Source organism: Phalaenopsis equestris, unplaced genomic scaffold (genome assembly GCF_001263595.1).
Source record: "Phalaenopsis equestris unplaced genomic scaffold, ASM126359v1 Scaffold000761, whole genome shotgun sequence".
NCBI lineage: Eukaryota > Viridiplantae > Streptophyta > Magnoliopsida > Asparagales > Orchidaceae > Phalaenopsis > Phalaenopsis equestris.
The window spans coordinates 4,218,596-4,244,824 of record NW_018165201.1 but is presented as its reverse complement, the minus strand read 5'-3'; the positions used below and the strand labels follow the sequence as shown (position 1 = coordinate 4,244,824).

General features: G+C 33.1%; 3 protein-coding genes across 5 annotated transcripts in view; 1 reads left to right on the top strand and 2 right to left on the bottom strand.

Annotated features, from left to right (window-relative positions):
* The window catches only part of LOC110030782 (G-type lectin S-receptor-like serine/threonine-protein kinase At4g27290), a 33,015-nt gene extending 16,960 nt beyond the window's left edge, over window positions 1-16,055 (top strand). Inside the window, exons 5-9 of one of the 2 annotated variants that reach the window (XM_020733695.1) lie at window positions 1,599-1,809; window positions 3,015-3,111; window positions 3,855-4,005; window positions 4,807-5,096; window positions 15,985-16,055. In XM_020733695.1, the coding sequence (XP_020589354.1) occupies window positions 1,599-1,809; window positions 3,015-3,111; window positions 3,855-4,005; window positions 4,807-5,096; window positions 15,985-16,030 (795 nt within the window). In that variant the 3' untranslated portion in view covers window positions 16,031-16,055. Of the gene's footprint in view, window positions 1-1,598; window positions 1,810-2,873; window positions 3,112-3,854; window positions 4,006-4,806; window positions 5,097-15,984 lie in introns of both variants that reach the window. The other variant, XM_020733694.1, reaches the window with a different exon arrangement.
* On the bottom strand, window positions 12,261-17,050 carry LOC110030785 (receptor-like serine/threonine-protein kinase SD1-8). The gene is made up of 7 exons (XM_020733699.1): window positions 15,666-17,050; window positions 14,823-14,936; window positions 14,557-14,747; window positions 13,995-14,205; window positions 13,417-13,654; window positions 13,186-13,336; window positions 12,261-12,807 (listed from the first exon to the last, which is right to left on the bottom strand). The coding sequence occupies exons 1-7, from the start codon at window positions 16,924-16,926 to the stop codon at window positions 12,511-12,513; spliced, it is 2,463 nt and encodes an 820-aa protein (XP_020589358.1). The 5' UTR covers window positions 16,927-17,050; the 3' UTR covers window positions 12,261-12,510.
* Window positions 17,051-19,659: 2,609 nt separating this feature from the next.
* Window positions 19,660-26,229, bottom strand: part of LOC110030789 (nodulation protein H-like) — a 7,464-nt gene continuing 894 nt past the window's right edge. Inside the window, exons 2-6 of one of the 2 annotated variants that reach the window (XM_020733706.1) lie at window positions 25,751-25,986; window positions 24,672-24,930; window positions 21,612-21,791; window positions 21,306-21,461; window positions 19,660-19,964 (exon numbers count right to left, since the gene is read on the bottom strand). In XM_020733706.1, coding sequence (XP_020589365.1) covers window positions 19,899-19,964; window positions 21,306-21,461; window positions 21,612-21,791; window positions 24,672-24,930; window positions 25,751-25,986 — 897 coding nt within the window. In that variant the 3' untranslated portion in view covers window positions 19,660-19,898. Of the gene's footprint in view, window positions 19,965-20,264; window positions 20,972-21,305; window positions 21,462-21,611; window positions 21,792-24,671; window positions 24,931-25,750; window positions 25,987-26,229 lie in introns of those variants that run through there. The other variant, XM_020733705.1, reaches the window with a different exon arrangement.

Sequence of the window (26,229 nt, the reverse complement as noted above, 5' to 3'; positions counted from 1 at the left end):
TATATATATATATATATATATCTGTGTGTGTGTGTGTTAATTGTATATGGCAATCTTATCTTCCACGTCTTAATTATCTTGTTTTTTTATGGATAAGGAAAAATGTGTATTATGTTAAATGAAAAGGCATAAATAATGTTCTCTTAAGATCCAATTCTCATTTTTTTTCATCTTTTATTTTTTTGTTTCCATCTCTCATATATCGTAAATGTTGCTAAGAATTAAAAATTTGTAAGAGCAAATTCTTTTTATTTAGAAGTTCAAGCCTACTTTGCATTTTCATTATCTGTTATTCATTTGAATATCTTTTCTATACACATGTTTAGATTATACATACGTATATTCATCCTTTTTAATATTAAATGCAGTATTTTTTTCCTTTTACGCTTGAGTCTCAAGGCTAAAATCAAATAAAAATTGAATTGAATTAAAGCGTAAATATTGGCTTTATTTTAGAATATGGTTTGAACTTTCTGAGAATAGGCATAATCGGTCTGGTTCTAAAAATTGTTAAACACGAACTAAACTAAATCATACTCACCCTTATACATGTAGAGAAGGTACAAATAAAATCTAAATTAGCGATAGCAATAGAGATCATCGATGAAAGGATTAACAATGAGTATTGATAGCAAGCGATGATAGAGGTATCACCAGAGAGCTTTCAGAGTATTGTTGGAAAGCGTTTGGTAATCATTAAAGAGTCCAACGAATCAGGGACAAAAACAATGACAAATTAGTCCTTTGAGAGTGGAGGTGGATCAGAGCGATGTGTATATGTATAAGAAATAGAGGTGGCTCAAAGTGACTCGGGCTTTGATGGAAGAGGCAACGTTCTAAGAGAGAAAAGCCAACAGAGTATTGAGGGGTCAGAATGATAGGTAAGTGGGAGAATCACAAATGGATATAATTTGAAAAGTGTGATATTGATCAAGAAGTATTTGAGGAAGATCTGGAAAATTCTAGTTCTCGACTTTGATTCCATGTTAGGATAAGGGATGGGGAATTATCAAAGACTATGTCTTCATTTGTATTTATAGTGCAAATATATTTATATATGCCTGCATTCTGCCAATAGAAGAGAACAATAAATAAAAAAGTAATATTTGAGAACATTCTTAATAATAATTAGTACAAATTGCTACGAACAATAATTTAGGTCCAGTGATAATTTAGATATGGTAACATTCTTTACTTACCATGTTGTGAGTTATCAAGCTAGTGAACTCCACAACACATCTACATAGGCATAAAAAAACTTTAGAGCCTTTTAAGAGACCACACCAGTTTAATACTGTTACAAACATTATTTTCATCACATTTTAAACGCCTCTCAAACCTAACTTTGAATATCAATTCCCTCAACTAAATATTCGCTGACATGTTGCAATATAATTTAAACAACATATCAACCATCGTCATTTGGCAGCATAGCTGCAGTAATTTTAAAGGGGAAATTTTGTTCATCAAGCATAACTTCAATATAAGTAGTTCAAAAAATTAATTTGTTAGCAATTTATGACAATAAAAGCTTGCTCAAATTCTTCTTTCATGAATAATAACTATGTAGTTGATGAATTTTTAGGGAAAGTTTTGAGGGAAAGACAGATGATGGACAAGAGATAGCTGTAAAAAGACTTTCCGAAAGTTCAACGCAGGGACTTGATGAGTTCAAAAATGAGGTGATGTTGATTGTCAAGCTTCAACATAGAAATCTTGTTCGGCTCTTAGGTTGCTGCGTACAGAGGCAGGAAAAGATGCTGATATATGAGTACATGCCAAACAAAAGCTTGGACACTTTTCTATTTGGTATAATCTTTATTACCTTTTCATATCCTGTTTTATTTATTATTTTTCTTTTGCCCTTAGGTTTGCATTGCATTCAATTATAAATATTTCTTATTAGAAAATTGCGTTTTCGTCATACTAGTGTGCTAGAATTTTATTCCTCATTTACTTTGTTAAACAATATTATTCCTCATTAGCAGTTCACTCTCTATAATATTATTGCTAGCAACCATCTTCAATATCACCAAAATCATTTTTGTTTACAGAGTGACTTATGAATTTTCTGAAGGGACTGTTTGGTTGGTGAACTACTGCCATATAATTTTATTAGTTTCAATTATTCAAAATTTTTTTTAAGGGTATCAATTTTTCAATTTGGTGACATCCTTATAGCAATATTTTAAATGGCACTTCAATCTTATCTTGCTAACGGAATAACACTTATAATGGTTAATAGAATTGAAAAAAAAAGCAACTTATAATTAGCATCATCTTATTCAAACAAAATAATACTAAATCAAATGACTGCATGTGATACATTTTAGGAAAATTTGCATGCATACCGCTCAATTCCTATGTATTTACATATCTAAGACATAAACTTCAATGTTTACATATACGCATGCCACTTTATCCATGCATGAAAAGTTGTATTTCACTTTTAAAAAAAATTAAAGTAGTGGTATTTTTGATGTGATACTAATGATTTGAAGGATAGAAATGTACAAAAGCAAAGTTTAGTTGTTATATATGTCAATACGTAGAAATTGGGTGGTATGATGGAAAAGCGCCAACATTACAATACTACTATCAAAATAATATTAGCCTTTAAAACTACAAGCCAATGATACTACAATTTATGCACACCTGGCCATGAAATCAATTTTTTTTGCACATGAGAACGTTTCTTTGCACATCACTTTTAATAAAGCACTTTGAATACTTATACGCAGCTCCGATTAAGCATCTTTTGCTTCTACTGCTCTCTATTAATGGTAGGGTAAATTTTGAAGAAACCTACGTTAGTCTACACGATAAATCCTCATAACTCATCTCTAATTCAACATTAAAACATTTCTGATCAGACCAGTATAAAAAAGTGTTACTTAATTGGCGAATGCGTTATAACATACTCGTTGGAATCGCACGAGGTCTCTTATACCTTCATCAAGATTCAGCTGTGAGAGTTATTCACAGAGATCTGAAAACTAGCAACATTCTTCTAGATCAAGAGATGGTGCCTAAAATTTCAGATTTTGGGCTTGCAAGAATTTTTGGAGGAAACGAAGCAAAATCTCAGACCAAAAGAGTTGTAGGAACATAGTAAGTGTTTTATGCTTATTGGACTATACTACTTTATATTTAGAAGGTTAGAAGTTTACCACCCAAATCTCATGTATTTACACATCTAACACCTAAACTTCGCTTTTTTACATTTATACCCTCAAATCTTGCATATCACATCAAAAATACCACCATCTCAATTTTGAAAATGTGAATTACACCTTTTCATGCATGGGTAAGATGGTGTGTATGTAAAAATTGAAGTTTAGGTGTTAGATATGTAAAACATAGGAATTGAGTGATATGTATGTATTCCTTTGAAGAAGTTCTTGTCTTCACACATTTTCTACTTGTTATTCAAAATTTTGAATGGTTAAATTCCAAGTAGATAAAAAGTAGGAAGATAGACGTACATGCCACACAATTCCTATGTATTTACATATCTAACACCAGAAGTTTGATATTTACATTTATGCCACTACCATATATGAGATGGTGCACTTCATTTTTTTGTTAAGTTATTGATAGTGGTATTTTTAATGTCTTACGGAACATTGAGTATTATAAATGTAAGAAACAAACTTTAGGTGTCAGATATGTAAATTCCTAAGAATTGTGTCGTATGTATATAAATGTCCCTAAAAATTATTTTAAAAAAGTATTTAGCTTTATAAAAGGATAGAGTCTGTTCTTATCTTTATGATGTGAATTAATGCATCAACGAGAATATTTTTCTCATGCTCTTAAAAGTTTGCTAATTTGTACTTTATTTTGTTATGCAGTGGATACATGTCTCCAGAATATGTGCTTGACGGCATATTTTCTATGAAATCTGACGTGTTTAGTTTTGGTGTTTTAACTCTTGAGATCATAAGCGGACAAAAAAACAGGGGTGATTATATTTCTCAAACCTATTATCATCTTTTACAGCAGGTAAATCATGTAAACTTTGAAGTTTTTTTATTTTTTTATCATTTATTTTTTTTGTGTGTGTGCAATTTTCAAAATTTCAAGTTATCCTTAAAGAATTTAAACTTAATTTCCATGTACTTTGATTTTTCATCTTAATCAGTGCTTCTAAATTTGATAACTTTTTAGAAATAACTTTATCTTAGTTTGCTGTTCGATTTCAATTTAATGATATTTAAATGACAATAATTAACTTTTGAAAATATTTGTATTTTTATTGGCACCTTTGTCTTAAACATGTGGATCCTATTTAAATACACAGAGTGAAAAAGAATATGAAGTAGAAAAGATGATTAAATCACAAAAGTACACTACATTTTGAAGAGGCTCAACCCTGTTGCTATCACTGCAGATTTCACTATCATTTGAATCCTCTTATGCGACATAAAGAAAAACCTAAGAAATTAAAAAACGCAGCAAAATTCTCAATAATTTCTTAAAAAAGTAGTTCACAAATATGAATGAAAACATAAAGATGGTGACACACGACTATAAGTTGAGTTGCACATTTTCTTTGTAAGACCAAAGTAAAAAATCACATCTTAGGGTCTATTTGGGATAGTTTTCTACTTGTTTTGTAAAGTATAGTGGCTGCAAGAAAACTGCTATATGAATTTTTAAAAAAGAAAATTTTTGCAATTCACTCCATAGCTTTCTTAAAAGATTTGTTAAAAACAGAACAGCTGACTCTATAAGTTTTCTAGATGCTCAAGATCAAACTTACATCATCATAAGTAGCATAAATCTATTATTTTGTGAACTCAGGCTTGGAGACTGTGGAAAGAAGACAATGCAATGGAGCTACTTGATGAAACAATTGAGAATTCGTACTCAGTTAATGAGGTTTTAAGATGCATCAAAGTGGCTCTTTTGTGTGTTCAGGATAGGCCAGAAGACAGGCCATTAATGTCTGATATAATTTTGATGTTAACCAGTAATAATGAGGTGTTACCAGACCCCAAATGTCCAGCTTTTGTAGCTAAAGCTGAGTCATCCTCGACTAAGCGGCAATCCCCTTCTGTTAGTAATGCAACACTTACATTAACTCTTGGGAGGTAATAAAAAATTCATTTACATTTTTTTTAAGGGTTATTCACATATCTAATACCTAAACATTCATTTTTTGCATACATACTGCTCAAATCTTTAATGTCACATAAAAAATACCCTCATCACTGTCTTTTTGAAAGTGAAATAGACATTTTCATGAATAGGTTCATCACAATGGGATGTTATTAGTGTTAATATCAAACTTTGGATGTTAGATTTGTGAATACATAAAAATTATGGTATGTATGTAAATCTTCCTTCTTTTCAAAATTTAGCAGAATGTATATGTTGGATTCATCTTCATGTATGTAAAATTTAGAGAATATTTGAACCGTCAAATGACCTCGCAAAATTTTAAACAATGCGTCTGGGGACTAGATTTGGACCTCTTTGTGGACTGAATTAGTGTAGTTGATATCTAACACCTGAAAAGTTTTATTTACTGGTATACCGAATAAATCTTCAAAAAATGCTCTGTTTTACCATTTCGTTATCATTCAATCGTTGCTCTAAGTTTGTCGAGTCCCCATTAGGAGCTAGTAATATGTAAAATTTGTTTTCATTCACAAAAAAGATGATCGAGTGGTAAAAATGAGCATTGATCTTCTTTAAAGATTTACATGGTATCCAGGTAAATAAAGCTTTTTAGGTGTTGATTTTGTAAATAGTTAAGCCTTAAGTACTATGTATATAAATGCCCCAAAATATAAATCTCCCTTTGGGGCATTTACATACATACCACACACTGCATATGTTTTTACATGGCACCTAAACTTTATTTTTTACATTTATATGTGTGTGTGTATATAAATCCCCCTTTGGGGCATTTACATACATACCACCCACTTCATGTGAATTTACATAACACCTAAACTTTATTTTTTACATTTATATGTGTTCGTGCTCGTGTGTGTGCTTGCATGCGCGTGCGTGCGTGGAATAATATATACATACATACATACATACATACATACATATTAATTATCATTATTATCATTGTCATTTATTATTATTATATTATATTTTTTTTATTTTATTGTTTATATTCATTTTTTTCTTTTTTTATGAGAAATTTGAATTTTAATTAAGGATAATGGTGATTTGATTATTTTAATTGTGAAGTAATTGGATTATAATGTGTGTGGTGTGAATTATAATGTTTGTATGTGTAGTGTATGTATGTGCGTGATTCTTCAAAACATTAAATTCTCAAGTCCAAATGGTCTCGTTAGGGCTTTTTCCAATTCTTTGGGAACTCACCTTGAGTTTCAATGTGTTGGTCTTAATCGACTCAAGTGTTGAGGATTTGAAACTAGACACATGAGACTACTAGGAGTTAAGAAGTGTTTGAATTTCTAATTAGTGTGGGTCAGCATTGGGCCTGTAGAAGAGTCAATAGGGAAGCTCTATAGCTAGATCCTAGGCTCCAGAGAGGGAGACAGACCTCACCAAAAATGAGGTCAACATGGCCATGGTGGTGAGTGACGATAACATCCATAGGTCACAAAGGTTGGAGTTAGGAGTTACATGAGTTGTGAGCCATGTAGGCTATAGTTGGTCTTATAGGCTGTAGTGGTAAGCTGTGATAATATTCTTATGCCATAAAGAGTACATTTGAGAGCTTCAATAACGTCTATAAGTCACAAAGGCCGGATTTTAGAGGTGCATGAGTTGTGAGCCGCGTCGACAGTAATTGGTAACATATGCTATGTTGTAATAATGTTTGTAGGCCACAAATGTCAGAGTTAAGAGTTGCATGAGCTATGGGCGACGTAGGTCATAGTTGATCACATAGACTGTAGTAGAGAGCTATAATAATGTCCGTAAGCCATAGAGCTTGGAGTTAGGAGTTGTGTGAGCTGTGAGTTGTATAGGTCAAAGTTGGTCATATAAGCCGTTTTAGTGAGTTGAAATAATGTTCATAGGACATAGAGGCCAGAGTTAGAAGGTGCAGTTATGTTCATAGGCCATAGAGGCCAAAGTAGAAAGTTGCATGAGCTGTGAGCCACGTAGGATCTTGTTATTCTCATAGGCTATAAATGTGAGTTGCAATAATGTTCGTAGGTCACAAAGACTGAAGTTAGGAGCTGCAATAACTTATGTAGGCCATAAAAGTCGGAGTTTAGAGCTTTGTGCCTGTGAGTCATGTAGACATACTAGTTGCAAGGATGTCAGTTGACCACCAAGGTCGTAGGGGAATGCTACGAGGAGAGAAATTCAGGAGTCTGGAAAATGTCGTTGTATCTTGAGTATGACAACCGTAAGTCGTTGTCATCAAGAACTATCGTCGGATCTTAAATACGACACTATTTGTTACATCATTTTGGGGGTATGTTGTTACATTGAATTTAGGGTGCACTATTACACTATAATCGAGTTGTTTCATTGCACTGTCTTCTAGGTATATTATTACACCACATCGTATGTCTTGACTCTGTAAGGTACTTTGTTGCAATTGTGTCGTTACTCTGCAAGTTTCCCCAATGATGATAAGCATGTGGTGATTGTTGGTCGTCAATGAGGGGTGGTCTACAGTGGTCGGTGACTGGGGGTGCAGGAAGTATTCGTTGGGTCTTCAGTCTATAACATCACTTGAACTCACTTCTTTTTCTCACAATTTAGATCTAGGTCTGGGTCTTCTCGCATTTCATAAAGGGAATAGGGTTCTATTTATATTTTTTGGTAATGTCATCTCATATAGATAAGTCAGGAATTTGGATCACTCCGTCGGACGACTCAGAGCGATTCTTTTGATCATATGAAATTTTATGGATATTTGAATGTCTTAATGATGTTAGAATTGAGTAATCTCAAGCTCGTTGGATTAAGCTCATATAGACGTTTGATTTTACTATAAGCTCTTTAGATTTAGAATCCATTAGACCCTCCAATTAACCCCTCAAAGCTTTCTAAAATTATTTATTTTTTTAATACGAGCTTGATTTTACTTGAATTGGATTAATTTTGGTTTCATTTAGTTTTTCTTATCGAGTCGTAATTGTAAGTTTGTTGAAATCGGAGCCCTCGATGATTTTTATTTTGAGATTGGATACTTTTTGCTAAAAAAATGGCCCAACATTCATGCCAAATGTCTTGAGATTCATGCTGTAAAATTTCTTGATACCAAATTTGTTGACGGCTTATCTGATATATATATATATATATATATATGCATACAGAAATGTTGGAATGTTAGCCAATGTCGTATCACCCCCACAAACTTTAGGAAGCAATAATGTTCCCGTAATTCTCTATGCCACCCTGCCACTCTTGTCATGTTATCAAAGTCTCCATAACTGCCTATACTACTCTTGGCATGTTACCAAAATGTAATAATATATTTTTATATTATACCATATCAACAACGGGAAATTAAATTACATTTAATGGTTAACTTCCTTATATATCATCTCTCTTATTTATATGTATTGTATCAAGTACTTATCTAAAATTCATTCCTTAAGAATTCTACCATTTGATGTGAGGTTTTTTATTCCTTAGTATTTCCTTATAGATTTATTAGTATAAAAATAAAGAAAAGACGGAAAAATAAAATTAAAGCACTTACGGCACAGTAACTTAAGAAGAACTCAAAACTTATATTTGTTTTCCTTCACATCTTTTCACACACATGGCACATGGTTTCATATATATTTAAATTAAGAGAAATATTAAACTATTTTACCTTAAATCTAACATAATCCTTCAATGCAAAAATCTTACACCATGATTTGATCAAGATCTCTCAATTTTTTTGTAAATTAAGGCTTTGTGAATTCATCGACAAATTACTCTTTTGCAGAACAATACTTGATTGTAATAGTTATGTTGGCAGCATCTTCTCTTACGAAATGATATCTGGGTTCTATAGGCTTTGATCTACCATAAAATATTGGATTTTTCGGGAGATATTTTGGATTTATTATCACAAAATATCTCTCTCGTTTTCAAACGGGTTTGTTAAAAATCTTATAATATTCTCCTCATTCAAATTGCTTAACATGTTGTTGATGAAACTGCGATATACTTGACCTTCAACAATGACAATTCAGTAGTTTCTTGCTTCTTTGTGTTCCAAGATATCATGCTAACTCCAAGTCTAAAAATAAATCTATTTGTACTTTTTCGATCATCTTTAGAATCTTCCAAATCACTATCAGTAAAACCAGCTAAATTAAAATTAGAAACAAAATTATAACAAATATCATAGTTTTCTTCCAAATATAGCAAAGAATGTGTTTGGCTGCTGCGATGATGCACAAAAGGATTATACGTAAATCTTAGAATAAGATTCACTGAGTACATAATATCATACCCGATATAATTCAAGAACATAAGACCACTCACAATTAATCTATATACTTTTTCATTTGGCTTAGTTGTACCATCATTTTGAACAATTTGTTCATTTGCATTTTATTGATGTTGATCAGATTTTGTAAGTCAGCATATGATACTTCTTTAGTAACTTCAATGCATGCCGTTTTTGAGATATAAAAATCCCATCATCTGCTTGAATTATTTGTGGGCCCAACAATTAGTGCAAAAAACCCAAATCAATAATATCAAATTATTTATTCATATCAACCTTGACATTTTCAATCAAAATTTTGGATGATATCATCTACATAAACAACCTATAAGAATATCAATACATTAAGTCGACGTATACAATTTGGGTGCACTTTCATTTCTAAGGAATCCTTCTTTTGGAAGTATGAATCAAGCCTACAATACCATTTGCTTGGTGCTTGTTTAAGACCATAATGTGCCCATTTTAGTTTATAAACTCTCTCCTTTTTATTTGTAATAATGAAACGTTCTGTTTGATTTTATATATATATATATATATATATATATATATCTATGTGTATTCTTGTGCATAACTCTTAACAAGTCTTGCTTTGTGTCATTTTACACTTCCATCTGAATTGTATTTCACTTTGTAAATCCATTTCACACCTATTGGAACATTTTCTTGCGGCATATCAACAAATTTTCAAGTATCATTTTTCTCAATAGCTTCAACCTCCTTATTTATAGCATTTTCCCATTCTTCGTTTCCACAAGCGACTTCATAATTTGATGGTTCTAAAATGATAAAAGCAAAAAAAAAATAATAATATAACTCTTTTAAGGATATCATCTTTTTAGTCTGTCTTTCATCAGATGTACGTCAATTTATTGATCTTGGACTTGATAACGATGAACTAAGTGATGAATTGTTTGATTGTGATGGGCTTAATGATGAATCAACATTAATATCTTAATTATCAGCAATATCGATTTCATGCTTCTCTTCAAATTCAACTATTGCTTTTCATTTATCAACAAGAGTAGATTCACTCCAATCCCACATACTATTTTCATTAAAAATAACATCTCTACTGATAATGATCGTCTGAGACTTTGGCTCAAATAGTCTATGTCTTTGAATAAATATTATAACCAACAAATATCATCTTTTTAGATTTACTATCCAATTTGCTTCTCTTTTTACCATCCCTCGAGACATATGTAATGCTTCCAAATACCCTCAAATGACTAACTACATGTTTTCTACTATGCCATGCTTCATAAGGTGTACTATTTTGAACAATCTTTGTTGGAGATATATTCAAAATATAAGTTGTAGTTGGAATAGCTTTATCCCAAAATATATTTGATAAATTCTTTAACTTCAACGTACTTCTTTCCTTTCTACCACCGTTCCCCTCTTTCTTTCCACAACCCCATTTTATGGAACAGTTGCTTGCCTGAAAATTTAATGTTTATCACAACATTTGTCATTCTCATATGATGTAAACTAGCCACCTCTATCAGTACTTAGATTTTTAATATACTTGCCACTTTGATTTTCTGCCAAAGCTTTGAAGTGAATAAACTTTTCAAATACTTCTTATTTTTATGCTTCAAAAAATACACCAAATTCATTCTATTGTAATCACCCACAAATAAAAGAAAATATTTACCTCTTCCATATGATGATGCATTCACTCTCGTTACGCTCAAACGACACCTGGACTCCTCTCTTCACTGGCTAATCCTCGACAGAAACCATCCCAATCCGACCCTTGTCAGCTGCCCTACGTTGTATAGGTTGGCTGAGCTGCCCTGCTCATCATCGCCACTACGCTAGTCATGCAGACTGCTGGTTACCTTGTCCCAAGCTTAGTCCCTCTCGCCTCCAGTTGTCTCCACAGCCCTCATTGTCGAGCTTATCACCAACAAAATATTGATGGTAAAGAGGTATAGATAAATATAGATATAAAAGAAATAATCGGTTCAAAAAACTTACTCTATTCATTCATGACAGAGGCTTATATATAGTTTACAATGTTTTACAAATAAACCCCTAGGCATCTCCTATATTTCTTTTTACCAAAAGGACCTTAATCTAGATACAAATCTCAACACTCCTCCTCTAGATGAGCAAAAGATATTCACTAAGCCCATCATAACATAGACAAATCTAATGAGCTTAAGTTCTTCGGTGAGGCAGTCGTCATTTGCTCCTCATTGGTTGCATGAGTTAGCTTTAGTGGTCTGTTATTCAGTTATTACTTGATGAAGAACCTATCAATCTTCACATGTTTGGTTCATCGTGTTGCAACAGGTTGTTGGCAATGTTGATTGCTGACTTTTTTGTTTCACCACAACCTCATTTGAGCTACTTGGTCCACCTTGAGCTCTACCAATAGGGCTCTCAGCCACATCAACTCGACAACTCCTAAGGTCATAGCCCTTTATTCTGCATATGTTTTTAACCTTGCTACTATCGATTGTTTCTTGCTCTTCCAAGAGACCAAGCTGCCCCCTACGAACATTTAGTATCATGATTTAGACCTTCTGTCATCCGCACAACTAACCCAGTTAGAGTCACAAAAGCCCTCAATGTATATGCACATTCCCCCTAAAGATCAAACTCTTTTCTAGCGCACTCTTCAAGTACTTCAAAACCTAATACACAGCGTCCATTTGGCCCTTGTATTTTAATAAAGTGCCTTTATTTTATAACTTTAAGTTCTTTGGGAGATTAAAAGCTTATATGCATAATAAAAATTTTCAAAATATAGCACAATTATGAAAAAATATATTGCAGAATAGTACCAATCACTTTGCTCTTTGTAATTCCCTTGACAAATAATCATAATATGATAGCTTCAGCATATAAACATCTTCTTGTAGTACATTTCTCTAATATTTCTCCTTTACATAAATAAAATCAAATAATAAAAAACACTCAAAGAAAATTAAACAATATTTGCTTAAAGTTTTCTTAGTAAAACGATCCTATGAAGACCAAGAAAGCATTCTTATGATGTTCCCTGCATATTGCATTCTTCAAAGTAATGCAACATTGTCGTATCTTGAACCCTTCAAATTCAAAAGAGTCAAAAGAACACTTTGTTCATTGCTCTACCGACCCTCGAGCTTCGTCACGGACATATCATTAGTAGAAAAGCTCCAAGACAATTTGGTTTCGCTCGAGCTTTCGGCGTCCCAAAAACCCGGATTTTTAGGACGTGGCAACATAACATTCGCACTCGATAGCATAAGAAGCACCAACGACATTGATGGCCTATCATCTGCTCTTTCTTGAACACACAATAGTCCTAAGTGAACGCATCTCAACACCTCACTCTCTAAACAGGAATCATCTAATGATGCATCAAACAACTCCAATGCCTTCCCTTCTTTCCATAGACTCCACGCCTGAAAATATAATAATAGCATTAGTGCTACTTCATTGAATTGTTCCATGTAATGTCACATTATTAGTAGATATTACGATTTTGATTTATTAACATTTCTAAATGAGGAACATTTACATAAATAGCACACAATTCTTATGTATTCACATATCTCACACCTAAACTTGCATATTTACACGCATAACACTTGGATTTTTAATATCACATATTACCACTTTTTAAAGTGAAATATGCATTTTCATGCATATAGGTATAAAGCACAAATTACTAGGTATGTAAATATGAAAGTATATGTGTGATATATGTAAAACTTAAGAATTGCAATCCAAGCATTATTAACCGATGATATTGCTATTTTCATAGTAATATTGATGCTTACATAAGCGAGAAGGTTTATACGTTGGTCAGAAATATGAATTCCTTTGTTCTTCTTTCCACTCACGATTTCTAGAACCAATACACCGAAGCTAAAGACATCTGATTTTGCCGAGAAGATGCCATCCATTGCATACTCTGGCGACATGTATCCACTACACGGAATGAAACAAGTTAGCATTGAAATTGATACGATTATATGACATCATGGATGCATATTTGATATGATGCTTACTATGTTCCAACTACTCTCTTAGTATACGCATCGGTCTCCTCTCCGTCAAACATTCTCGCCAATCCAAAATCAGAAATCTTAGGGTTCATCTCTTGATCCAACAAAATGTTGCTTGCTTTCAAATCCCTATGAATGATTCGAAACCTCGAGTCCTGGTGAAGATAGATGAGCCCACGAGCAACACCGACGATGATTTTGAATCGCATCGGCCAGCTCAAGAGAGAAGATTTAGTTTTATCTACTCAATGTTCAAGCGAGAATTTATCACTACACTTTTTGATAATTTATAATAATAGGGAAATTTACCCATGTAGCACACAATTCTTAACTATTTACATATCTTACACGTAAACTTTCATATTTACATTCACAGCACTTTGGTGCTTTAAACCTATGCATTAAAAAGTGTATTTCATTTTTAAAAAGTGGTAATAGTGCTATTTTTTAATGTGATATCAAGGAATCAAGTGCTATATGTGAAAATATGGAAGTTTGGGTGTGAGATATGTAAATACATAAGAATTGTGTACTATGTATGTAAATGCGCCTATAATTAATTGTTAAGAATAAATGCAAACCAAATATTATGGTGTCCAAGCTCCTATTTTCCATGTACTCATAAATGAGCATCTTCTCCTCTCCCTGAAGGCAACAGCCAAGCAATCTAACAAGATTGATGTGCTGAAGCTTAGCAATCAACATAACTTCATTTTTAAACTCCTCCAGTCCTTGCAATGAACCTTTTGACAGTCTCTTCACAGCTATTTCTTGACCATCTTCAAGCTTACCCTGGTCCATCAAAACTCAATTTTTTAGTATTAAATTAAATAAAGAAGGGACATTTACAAACATACCAACCAACTCCTATGTATTTGCATATCTTAACACCTATACTCTACTTTCTACTTTCAAAAAAACAAAAATCTCTGCTTTCTACATTTATACCGCCCAAATCTTTCGCATCACATAAAAAATACTACCATTTTAACTTTTAAAAGGTGAAACGCACCTTTCTATGCATAGGTAAGTTGGCATGTATGTAAAAACTGTAGATTAGGTGTTAGATATGTAAATACATAGAAATTGAGTGGTATGTAAATCTTACAAGAGAGAAATACAAATAAATTACAATACGGTTACCTTATAGACTATTCCAAATCCACCTTCTCCAAGCTTATTAGAAATTGAAAAATTCTGAGTAGCAACTAGTACAGTTTCTAAATCAAATAATGGGAGATCTGTATTTTTCCTCTTGCTACCTTCATCATCTGACAGATGTTCAGTAATTACAGAACCAAATGACAACTGCCTTGACTTATTTCTCCAATAACCTGTTATAAATTATCAAATTAATCCGAAAAAAGAATTTAAATTTGAGCTTCAGAAGGGTAAATTATTCTACATACCAGTAATGTTCACCTTCTTTTTCCAGAGCCAATATCCAGCAGATCCCAATAGAAGAATCAGCACAAAGAAAATTACAACTGTTATAATTACATGTTTCTTCTTGTAGTTTCCTCCTGTCAAAATTAGTGATTGTGTTAACCTTTATTTGGGTAGGAATGAAAATACTTATTTCACTCATAGACTTATGATCAAAATTATTTGCAAATGTTTCATGTAATTTTAAATAGTAGTGTGTAAACTGATATTGCAATGCACATGAGTATTGAGCTTGAATCCACATTGTGCATTTTGTTTTAAAAGATATTGTGATGTTAAGAAAATAATTGCATACTGAGAGATTAACATTAATCTTATTGTTAATATCACTATCACAATTATGTGTGGCTTCCATTTTCTAAACCATTCAGACATTCAGTCAACAAACGTGTTGGAAATAATGATTTCATGAAAAAAAGTAAACATCCATCAAATATTTAATCATTAATTTTGCTTCTACTTAAGTTAATTGTCTAACCTGACAGGATGATTACATACAGACCATCTGAAATATTGATATTTACATATTAAGCACGCATGTGATTGTTTTGAACCATTGAACCGATGTATTTACGCATGTCACGATCAAACTGTTGAGAGTTTGATGAGAATGAAATATCTGAGTTAAGGTTTTACCATGAATTTTGATATTTGAGTAAAAAAGAATAAAAAAAAATTAAAAAAAAAAAAAACTTTACCTGAAAATATGAAATCAAAGAACTAGTAATATCTTTATTTTATTTTTTTTCAAAAATGTGGACAAAAGCACATATTTGATGCAGGCAGGATGCAATATCAAAACTTACTAAGTTCAGAAGCTGCTAATCTTATATAAAAATCTTGGCCTCCATCAGCAAACTGCTTCAGATCCATCAGCTCACTTCCCCAAGTAATGCAACCGCTCCCTCCAGCACTGATATTAGCGCTCGCATAAGCCAAACAAGAACAATTCTTCAAGCAATTTAGCCTGCACTGATCCAAACTAACACTCTCAATAACCACAGCCATTGTTGTATCCGGAAGCTTTATTCCGCTCATTTTCAGAAAGCCATCTCCTTTTTTGCAATCCAGCTCTGTAACTCGAACACAACCATCAGATCCATCTCTCAAGTTCCAATTTTGCAGGTTTTTTGGCTCAAATCCTCGAACACATCTACAAACTGGCGAATAATTTGGGTTGCAGACACCATAAGGACCACATTCAGCATAGGAATCACATTGATCCCTTGGAACTGACCAGTACAGAGACCACGAAGACATGGAATCATACCAGACGTACCTTTGAAGCAAAGACTGGTTCAGCACCAATCTGGAGGTGATGGAGCTGTCGAGCATTTTGTAGGTGTAGTATATCTCGTCTTGATTAGAGACGAAATCGAAGCTGATGTAGCTATTTGGAGCCATCTCCGGTTCGCCGCTGAATTGAAAACCAGTCCATGGACCGTTCCTGTAAGTTGGCTGCGATCCATCCCTTACGAACATCTCTGGTGATCCCCTAAGATCAAGACTGAACGAGTAGTCTCCATTAGAAGGATCGTCCAAGCTCTTCCATGTTGTGAGTTTTGACTCAATTCCGGCTTTTAAGTTCCAACCGAGCTTCATTCCAGGAAGAAGAGTGTCGCAGGGACTGTAAAAACTTTCCCAAACGTAGATTTCGGAAGTACCATCGTTGTTTCTAAGAACGAAGTTGCCATTGTCCAACAGTTGTGCAATTGGATTGATCGATTTTGATGAAGGTGACGTCGACCAGATAGGTGTCTGTGATCCATCGAGCAAGATGAGATTTTTATCAGCTTCTCCGATCGTTAGACTCCCGGAAGTATCTGAGAGTGGAGCGTCTCTGTTGGCCACCCATACGACAGTTTGGACAGGGATTTTCTTGTACCAAATGCCTAAAAATCTCATCTTTGAACTTCCGGGGCTGAAGAAGCCGAGCTCGAAGATTCCGCTGGCTGATATGAGGGTTTGGCCATCTTTGATGGAGGAATTTGGAGTGATGGTGTCTCCTGCTAACGAAGTATTGAAGAGATTAGAAAGAAAAAGAAGCAGAAGTGAGACAACCTTCATGTTTTTCCCTTTCTTTTTTTTTTTCCTTATTTTTGTTTTATTCTGTCACGTCTGAATATTGGCAATATGTAACCTGTAAGATTCCTAAAGGGAAGACTTTTATGGAATGGATTAGTCATTAATGAAGACTTTAGATTTACCATTAAGAACATGAAATCCATCACTTTCAAACTGTTTCAGATTTGACTTTTTTTTTACAAATTATTTCAAGTATAATGTTAAATCCTGATTTCCCATAAATCACATCCAAAAAAAATAGAGAAATAGACAAGGAGATGGACAGAGAAACGAAAAGAGAGAGAATGAACATTGATGGATGGTGATAAGTCGTGTCTTATTTATTAAATAATTTTTTTATTCATAGAGGAGGTCGTACATCATGATCATATTATATTTTTATCTCTACTTTGATCTGTATTGGGATATTTCTGATATTTTACAAATACAAGCTTGTCATTTAGTTACTTTCTGACTTGGTCGGCTAGGCTTAATTGACTTCGGGTCAGCTCAGTCAGCTAAACTGGGTCGATCATCCATGTTAGTTTGGTCGCCCATGTTGGGTCGATTGTTCAGGTCAGGTCATCCAAGCTGGATTGGCAGTCCAGGCTAGGTCGATCATCGCTCTGGGTCAGTCGTCCAGGTTGGATTAGTTGTCAAGGCTGAGTTGTCCATATTGGGTCATTCATGTTGGGGCAGGTGTCTAGGCTGAGTCGTCCTTCTAAAAGATTCAGTCTGACATACTTTTATTATATATAATTTAATTTTTCTAATTATCTTATCTTTTTAAAAATCAACTGTGAAAAGAAAAAAGAAAATTACAAAAATTAAATTGATATCGTCCGTCTCTCCAAATACAAGTCAAAATTTTGTTTAAGAAAGAATGAGAAGTAATTTTGGAAGATGTTCTAAAGCCGAGTGACAAAATGGGGTTGAAAAGCCGATGTATTGAGATGTTATCGTCTAACTCAAGTCTTACACCATCCATGTCTTAGTAGCCCGATTAGGTCATCGCCTTGGACAGCCTGCACCATATGCTAGACATATGAAGCAAATCTTGTCACAGTCTTTGCGCGAGTAACTATCCAGACTCAATACTAGAGTGATTTGTATGCTACCCACCATGAATCCCGTCGCTAAAGAGCAGAAAATCTTAGCACGATAGCATTTTGAGACATGAGAAATAGGTTTTTATGATGCATGAGCGATGTAGGATGGACAGTCGAGAATAATCCAAAAAGTGTAGACCGCCTCCCTCTTACTTTTTTGGAAACCTGCTTGTGACTGACAAATTCCACGAATATTTGTGGCAAAATCTTTATATGTATATTAACTTTAAATACTTAATGAAAAAATAGGAGGGTAATGAAAGATTTTCCTTAGAGTGTCATCAATGGATCTTTTTTCTTTTGTGGGTGGGGGGAGGGGTTGTAGGGTCAGCTTAGTCGGCTAAACTAGGTCAGTCATTCAGGCGGGGTCAGTTGTCCAGGCTAAGACGTCCAATTTGGCTCGGTCGTCCAAGTTGAGTCATCCATGCTAGGTCAATTGGGACCTGGCTTGGTCGAATTGGAGTGGGGTAGATCGAACTTACTCCTTTTTTTCTTCTCCTTGTTTTGCTCCTCTTTTTGATGGCATGATCCACTCAAAGTTCATTTTAGGATGTTAAATTCTGAATTATTGCTTTAAAGATCTGTATTGAGATATTTCTGATATTTTACATGTACGAGCTTGTCCTTTGGCTGATTTCTAGCTCAATCGACTAAGCTTAATTGGCTTCGGGTTGGCATGGTCAGTTCAGTCGACTGAACTTAATCAATCATTAAGGCTAGGTCGATCATCCAGGTTGGGTAGTCCAAGTTGAGTTGTTCGCCAAGGCTGGGTCGTTCAGGTTGGCCATCCAGGCTAGGTCGTCCCTCTAAGAGATTCAGCCTAACATATTTTTATTATATGCATAAAAAGAGATAAATTTATGTAGCTTTATAATTGCTCATTTTATGATAGATATACATTAAGGTTTTTTTTTTCTTTTAGTAGCAAGCATCACGCTTCATAAAGAAAAAATTACAATAAAAATTAGGCTCCACAACATAGGAAGAGTAAAGAAGTAATTAAAAAAATACTACTGAGATTCACCAAAAAATAAAGGCTTAATGGGATCTCTAAAATGCTTAAGCAGAAGCCAAATAGTCCAAATTTTGGGGAAGAAAGATCAAAACAACTGTGAAACTATAATTAATCTTTTCTTTTTCCTTGTTTTTGGTAATTTTTATATAAAAATTGGAATTTTAAAAGGTTTTTGACAGAAAATAAAAATTAATGTCCTTTTCACAACATGAGCAAAATAATGAAGACTCCTATACAAAATTCCATAAGGTTTTGTTGCTGAAACGCAACGCTGAAGTAAAAAGAATTTTACAAAATAGAAAACTTTGAATAAACAGTTAACATCTGGGACGTGCAGGCATTGAATTGAAAAAAAGAATTTTGTTAGTCAAAGTACTACTTTTCTAGAACTTAGAACGTAATAAATGATGTGGAATGTTCATCTCCAGGTTTCTAGTAACCAGCTCAGGAAGCTTTGTAAGACGTGACAGATACTTAAAATGCTGGCAGCTAAATGCTGTACTTGGTCTACCCAAAGCTGTTGATTTAAGACGTGTTTACATATCTAAAACCCAAACTCTTTTTGTTTACATATCTAAAACCCAAAGTTTGATAACACCTTGGTGTCATAGAATTATACATGAATCCTTCTTCTCATATAATCCACAATCTTAAAATAAATTCAATAACTAAAACACTCAATATAATTAAAATTGGATCAAAATATTTCAACTCATACATACATACATACATATGAAAGAAACATAAACCTACACATTCATAAATTACAAAATCAATATGAAGGATAAATGAAGAATATTTAAATTTCATGAATTGCTTATCTTCACATTGTGAAACCTTACTGGTGACCTTCAAGAGATTGTGGAAGCCTTGATTGGTGTTCTTCTTGGAGATCTGATGCGTTCTTCCACCTCTAGCTTCATTTAATGAACAAGAAAATAAAGAAATTTCATAAGAAATATAACAAAGTTCTATCAATTAAAATAGATATGTATTGCATCATACCTGTATCATCATTATCATATCTTCTTCTTCTTCCCATTAATCATATAACTTAAATATCAAATATCAAATATCAAATCTCATGAAATGTAGACATGTAGCATGAACATTGTTATAAGAAATTTCAACCCATTTTATGGTGATTTGAATAAACAACATTACATTTTAGAATAATAAAAGGAATAAATTAAACAACAACAATCTTTTAGGCTTGAGCAATAGCCATGAAATCAATTTTAGATCCACCAAACAAATACATTGCACAGAAATACTAGAAGCAACTAAAGAGAAAAACTTTATAGCTGATTGTGCTAGAAGTAAAAAATCAAAATGCAGAGTCTTACAAGTATGCATGTAAAGGAAAATCTTGAGGAACTTCCAAAAGAACAATTGATGGATAAACTCTTTGTGACGCCGCCAAAATTTCGGAATTAGGAAAAAAGGATCTCATGAAGCTGTTGGTGTGGATAAAAAAAAGGGGAATTTGCATACATAGAGCTCTCCATTTTTATGAATTTACATATCTAACACCTAAATTTTACATTTACAACACCCGAATTTTTTATATCACAGAAAAAATACCGCCGTTGTAACTTTTAAGAAGTGAAATATACCTTTTCATTCATAGATAAAGGGGTATGTATTTAGACATTGAAGTTTAGGTTTTGGATATGTAAATACATAAGAATTGAGTGGTATGTATGTAAATCTTGCATTAAAAAAAAAAATTAGGCGATGAGATCTTCTACTTTCTTTGGTAGTCAGAGTGGAGAAAACTTTCATAGTCCGTCCCCTTCAAGGCTTGAGAGACTGCATCCCAGTTCTCAATATGATCTGACAATGGCTTCGTGTGGATCTTTACATGCCTACTTGTAAGCTTTTCATGTGGAATTCCTAGGAAGTCGAGAACATCCATCATTTTCTGTAAAATTAGATTGTTTGCCATAAAACGAAGTAGGAAAATTTGATAAAAGGAAGGAAGGTTTAAATGCATACCACTCAATTCCGATGTGTTTACATATCTAGCATCTAAAGTTTAATTTTTGCATGCATGCCACGTTACCTATGCATGAAAAGATGCATGTCTCTTTTTAAAAGTTTAAGAAGTTCGTATTTTTGAAGTGATATAAAAGATTTAGGTGGTATTAATGTTAAAACAGTAAAATTTAGGTGTTAGATATGTAAATACATAGGAATTGGGTAGCATGCATGTAAATGCTACTAAAAAAAAATCAGAAGGGACATAGCATACTTACGCTTTGGTTTCGGACAAGATCCTCATAGTATAGGACGATGTGGCGGGTGCCCTTGAAGTATTGAATAATATTTGTACTGCATTTTATAGTTTTGTTCATATCAGGGATTAAGTTTTTCACATCAATCAAAGGTTTGAATCTTGCCAGAACTTCAGCCTGCATTTCACCATGAAGAAGAAAAATTAAAGGCTCAAATTTTGAGTACAACATTTTTTACATATATGCGCCCCAATTGGCAAAGGGGCAGTTTATAAATAATTATATCGAATTGGACCAAATTATTAATGAGGATGCAAGAACCCAGACCTCGTGTCTCGAGTGTACATGAGCCTTGTGAGTCCCATTCAGTTGCTTAGCATCACGATCATGAGAGTTTGCAAGCAATGAGACCAGTCGACGGAGAAGATTTCTTCGGAATAGGAATATAGAAGAAACACCTTTTTGTTTGAAGTAATCAACTATGTACTCAGGATTATGCATGAGGCCCTACAATATGCATGTTAATATAATGAAATAAAAGGAAAGAAAAATTATAAAATAACTAAGGGTAATTTATTTCAATATAAGACTTTCGAAGTGGTTGGAGTTGATTTTGAGAAGTGTGTTTCATGAAATGAGTTCCAATAATGTTTGTTTGTTTTGCATGAATTCATTTATTGGGCTTATTTGCTTGTTTAGGATACAACAAGTTGTATTTTTATTCAAAAACTCCAATTTTGCAAGTTCAATTATTTTTATGAATAAAAACAACATTCTAATTTGACTTCCCTTCATCTCTTGTCATTTCTCACAACAAACTTGATCATTTTGTTGCCTCTAGAAGTGGTCTAGAGTATTATGGTCTTAGCAAACATTCTAGTAACAGATTATATTCATGGTCAGAATATCTTTCCCTCCATTACTCAGCATACTTATGCAAGTGATCCAACCCTACCTACTCCTTACGGTGCCTCAACCTCTGAGTTATTTTCTCTCTAGAAGACTTTACTACGTCGACACATCTCTTTTAGAGTGTTATGTTGCCTCTCCTCTTGATCTACTGCAATTCTCTCTGCCACTAAATCTTGGGCTTTAGATGGAAGTAAATATGAACTTCTATCATCTCTTCACATTGTGTATCATTTTAAAACTTTACCACTTTCAAATGTTTTATATGTCCCATAATTTTTTGTCAGCTTAATATATATTCATCGCCTAAAAATTCATTATTGGTTTGTAACATTTTGTTCACCTTATTGTGTCTTTCAGAATAATAGCTCAAAGAAAATGACTGGTGAAGGTGTCGAAGTTGGAGGAGTTTACTACTCAGTATAAATGTTCCTTCTGCCATCTCCTGCACTATTATTACTTTTCGCCAACATTGTTGACTAAGTCATCCTTCTTCTAGTATATTTCAGGGTTTTCTCTATCTAAAATTGATTGCATGCATGTGAGTTATGCAAGCACCACTATGTATATTCTTCACTTTCTACCACTAGTTGTCATCATCTTTATTTTGAGTTAATTCACTCGAATATTTGAGGTCCTAGCCCTATCTTACCTAGGATTATATTATTTTGTCACATTCAATGATGAGTTTTCATGAATTACTTTGGTTTACTTGTTTAAATGTTATTCAAAGGTCTTCGAAATTTTAATCAAGAAATATAAGTATACATTTTCATATCAATAAGAAGTTTCGGCATTGTGTGCAATAAAATTTATACATTTTTAGTTTTGCACATTATACTCTACCGGTGATATTATACATCAAACCTTTTTCCCCATGCATATTAGTAGAATGATGTTGATCAACAAAAAGCCCATCATCTTCTTGATATTACAAAGACATTAATGTTTCACTTAAAAGTTTCTTGTCAGTTCTATCGCGATGTTATCATAATAGCTTGCCAATTCTTTGCCCCAACCATACCTTCCACTTGCACGAAAAACTCTCCTCATACAATGAGATTCATTTTCCTAGGAAATTCTCAAAATTTGAAAGATTATTGGTGTTAAAATACCCCTACTTGAAAGGATACACACTTCAATTGATATAATCTTTCAGAAGACCATACATTTATTTCCTTCCCCCCTAACTGTTATACAACTTCACCAAATGTTCCTATTCTTCCATAACCACCTATACCTAACTCCACTTAACAAGTCTACTCTCAATAACCTCAACATCTTTCACAACAAGACGTCCAACCATTTTGTCAAATTCAACAAAACACTTACCGGCCGATGAACGTTCTGACCTACATTTATCAATTACCCAACAAAAATGTAAAAGTCATGTACAACTTATCCCATTCACTCTTTCTATATTGAGTGTGGATCTATAAAGTAAAAAATTTCATGCATTTGAATTTGTTCAATAATAGTACGGTTGAACTGTCTATTTTTTTAGCCTCGTCATTAATCAAAAAAACAAAATAAGCCTTTTCACAACTATCATTATTTAAAAAGTAAGATAAATTATAAACTGAACTTTCAGGCCAATAAGAAATATTTATTTGGTTGCAATGTCACTACTTCAACCAACCCACATATCTAGTATAAACTCAAGCCTTGCATTACCTTGCAAAGCTACTTAGGAAGCACAATAAATGATTTGAATGTTATTGCCAAATAGCATTCATTTTAGTTAAGTGAAACACTACACAAAATTCAAATACAATTCTTCTATAAATGACACCATAACACAAAATTTTCAAATCATAACGGAACTCTAAGTGGAACAAATGATTCATCAACCAACCTCCAAACCAACAAAACAGGAGTTATTTTTCATCAAAAATAAATAAAATTTAAGAACTGCATAACGAATGATGACCCCATGCATAAGAAACTAGAACCCTACCTACTGTAAACTGAAGTAGAAAAATTACTATTGCAACTTTAAAAAGAATAGAAAATTCAAGTAAGGATATATTTGCCTAAATTTAGTAATAACAAGCTTTATGGTAATCACATTTTCTTTAATATGAGTACAATATATGACTAATCAATCAAAATTTAAATTGCGCTCATTTTAAAACAAATATGATGGCAACAAAACATATCATAAAGACATTTGAGGGGCATTTGCATACATGGCACAAAATTCTAATGTATGTACATATCTCACACCTAAACTTTCATATTTACATCTATAGCTCTCAAATATCTAGTATCATATCAAAAGTAGCATTATTACCACTTTTTAAAAGTGAAATATATATTTTTTATGCATAGTTTTAAAACACCAATGTATGTAAATATGAAAGTTTAGGTTTAAACATGTAAACACATAAGAATTGTGTGCTGATAAATTTCTCTTTCTTTAAAAAGAATTTTTGTAAAGAAAAACGAAGAAACTATAGGAAGCATTTAAGATTATACCTGATTAAGCATCCATTTCAAGCCAACCGCGCCCGTGCATTCATTTTTAGAAGCACTACTGTACCAATCCAAATTATAAACTTTATCTAATGTCTCCATGATAGTAGACACATTTCTTCTCCTTTCTTTGACCAAAAATATCTCACCATTTGAGCTGATATTAATGTGACTATTTAGTAAAGTTTCAAACCATCCACTGCCAGACCTTTGCATTGATATAATTGCGAAGAATCGAACTGGGGTGTGTGCACACTCATTTCTGTCATTTGAATCAAGGAAATTAACACAAATGTATTTATTTCAAATAGGTTTTTGTGAATCCTAAAAAAATAGATTTGGCGAACATTGAGGGGTTAAAACTTGAAAGTTATTTTTTATAACTATTGTTAAGAGGACTACAAGTAGGATTTAGCAAATCTTGTCCATTGGGTTTATTAAATCTTACTTGGGTTCAATCCTGAAAATTGTCTGGCTATTGTTTCAAAATTTAAGGATTCAAGTGAGTGGGAAATCTTATTATATTTACTTCACTAATATCAACCTTAATTAGATTAATTAAATTTTACTTAAGCTAATTAAATAACTCAACTAATGATAAATTAGTGATTTATTAAGCTAATTAAATAATAACTTATATGTTGATAAATTAGGTGAAAAAATAAAAATAAGATTAATCAAGATTAGAAATTAACAATATTAATCATTAAGATTAAATTAATAGCGCGCGCACACACACAAATAAACATTTGGCATAATTTATGCTAAATTTCACTTAAATCATACAGAAAAAAACCAAATAGCACCTTAAACTAAAGGCCTATGTGGTAGCGCCTTTCTAATAGGATTTGCAATGGATTTGTGTTTCTAACCAAATAGCTAAATGTAGGAATGTTAAATCTACCGACGGGTAAATTCAAGTTTATATTCGTTTCACCCATAAATCGGATTTACTAAATCCAGTAGTTCAACCAATTTGATAAATCCAGAGCAGGATTTACTAAATCCTATTCAAGTTAAATCATGTTTGCAGCCAAACATCCCCAAAGTTAAACATAAAACAGCATCAGCAGCATAGTTACCTTGTATATGTTCTAGGCTTAGGGTAGTGAAGACGAGGAGGTTCGGAGGTAGCAATACTGTGATGATTATAAGCTTCTTCCCCGACATCGAACGTTACCACATTGGGACCTATTCTGAACCTCTGTTGATTCAAGCAGAACAAGCAGATATAAAAACTGCTTATCATCACCAATGTCAAAATAACAGTCCTCTGCAAAAATGGAAATCTCATCTGAGGCTTTGTTCCAAGTGAACCCTGCAAGTAGGTTTAAGACAGTTAGTTATATTCAGCCTTCTTTAATTTTCTCCGAAAATAAAAATGACTTTTTGGAGGGGTGAAGAGAGAACCCTAGGGTTAAATGTAGCTTACGTATGCCAAAAATGGAAGAGAAAAAAGCTGGTTGAGAAGAAACCACAATGTGAATAGAGCGGAAAGGGTAGAATAAGTCAAGAAATTCAACCAAATGAAGTTGAAGAGATTTAAATCCATGAGAGGGAA

Bases quoted from the DNA above. Each gene is read 5' to 3' on its own strand.
- LOC110030785 (XM_020733699.1), bottom strand. From the start codon at position 16,926: ATGAAGGTTGTCTCACTTCTGCTTCTTTTTCTTTCTAATCTCTTCAAT. The intron at 14,206-14,556 runs GTAACCGTATTG...TTGATGGACCAG, and splicing joins GATTTGGAATAGTCTATAAG to GGTAAGCTTGAAGATGGTCA. The intron at 12,808-13,185 runs GTAAGCATCAAT...TTATATTTTCAG, and splicing joins GTATAAACCTTCTCGCTTAT to GCGTGGAGTCTATGGAAAGA.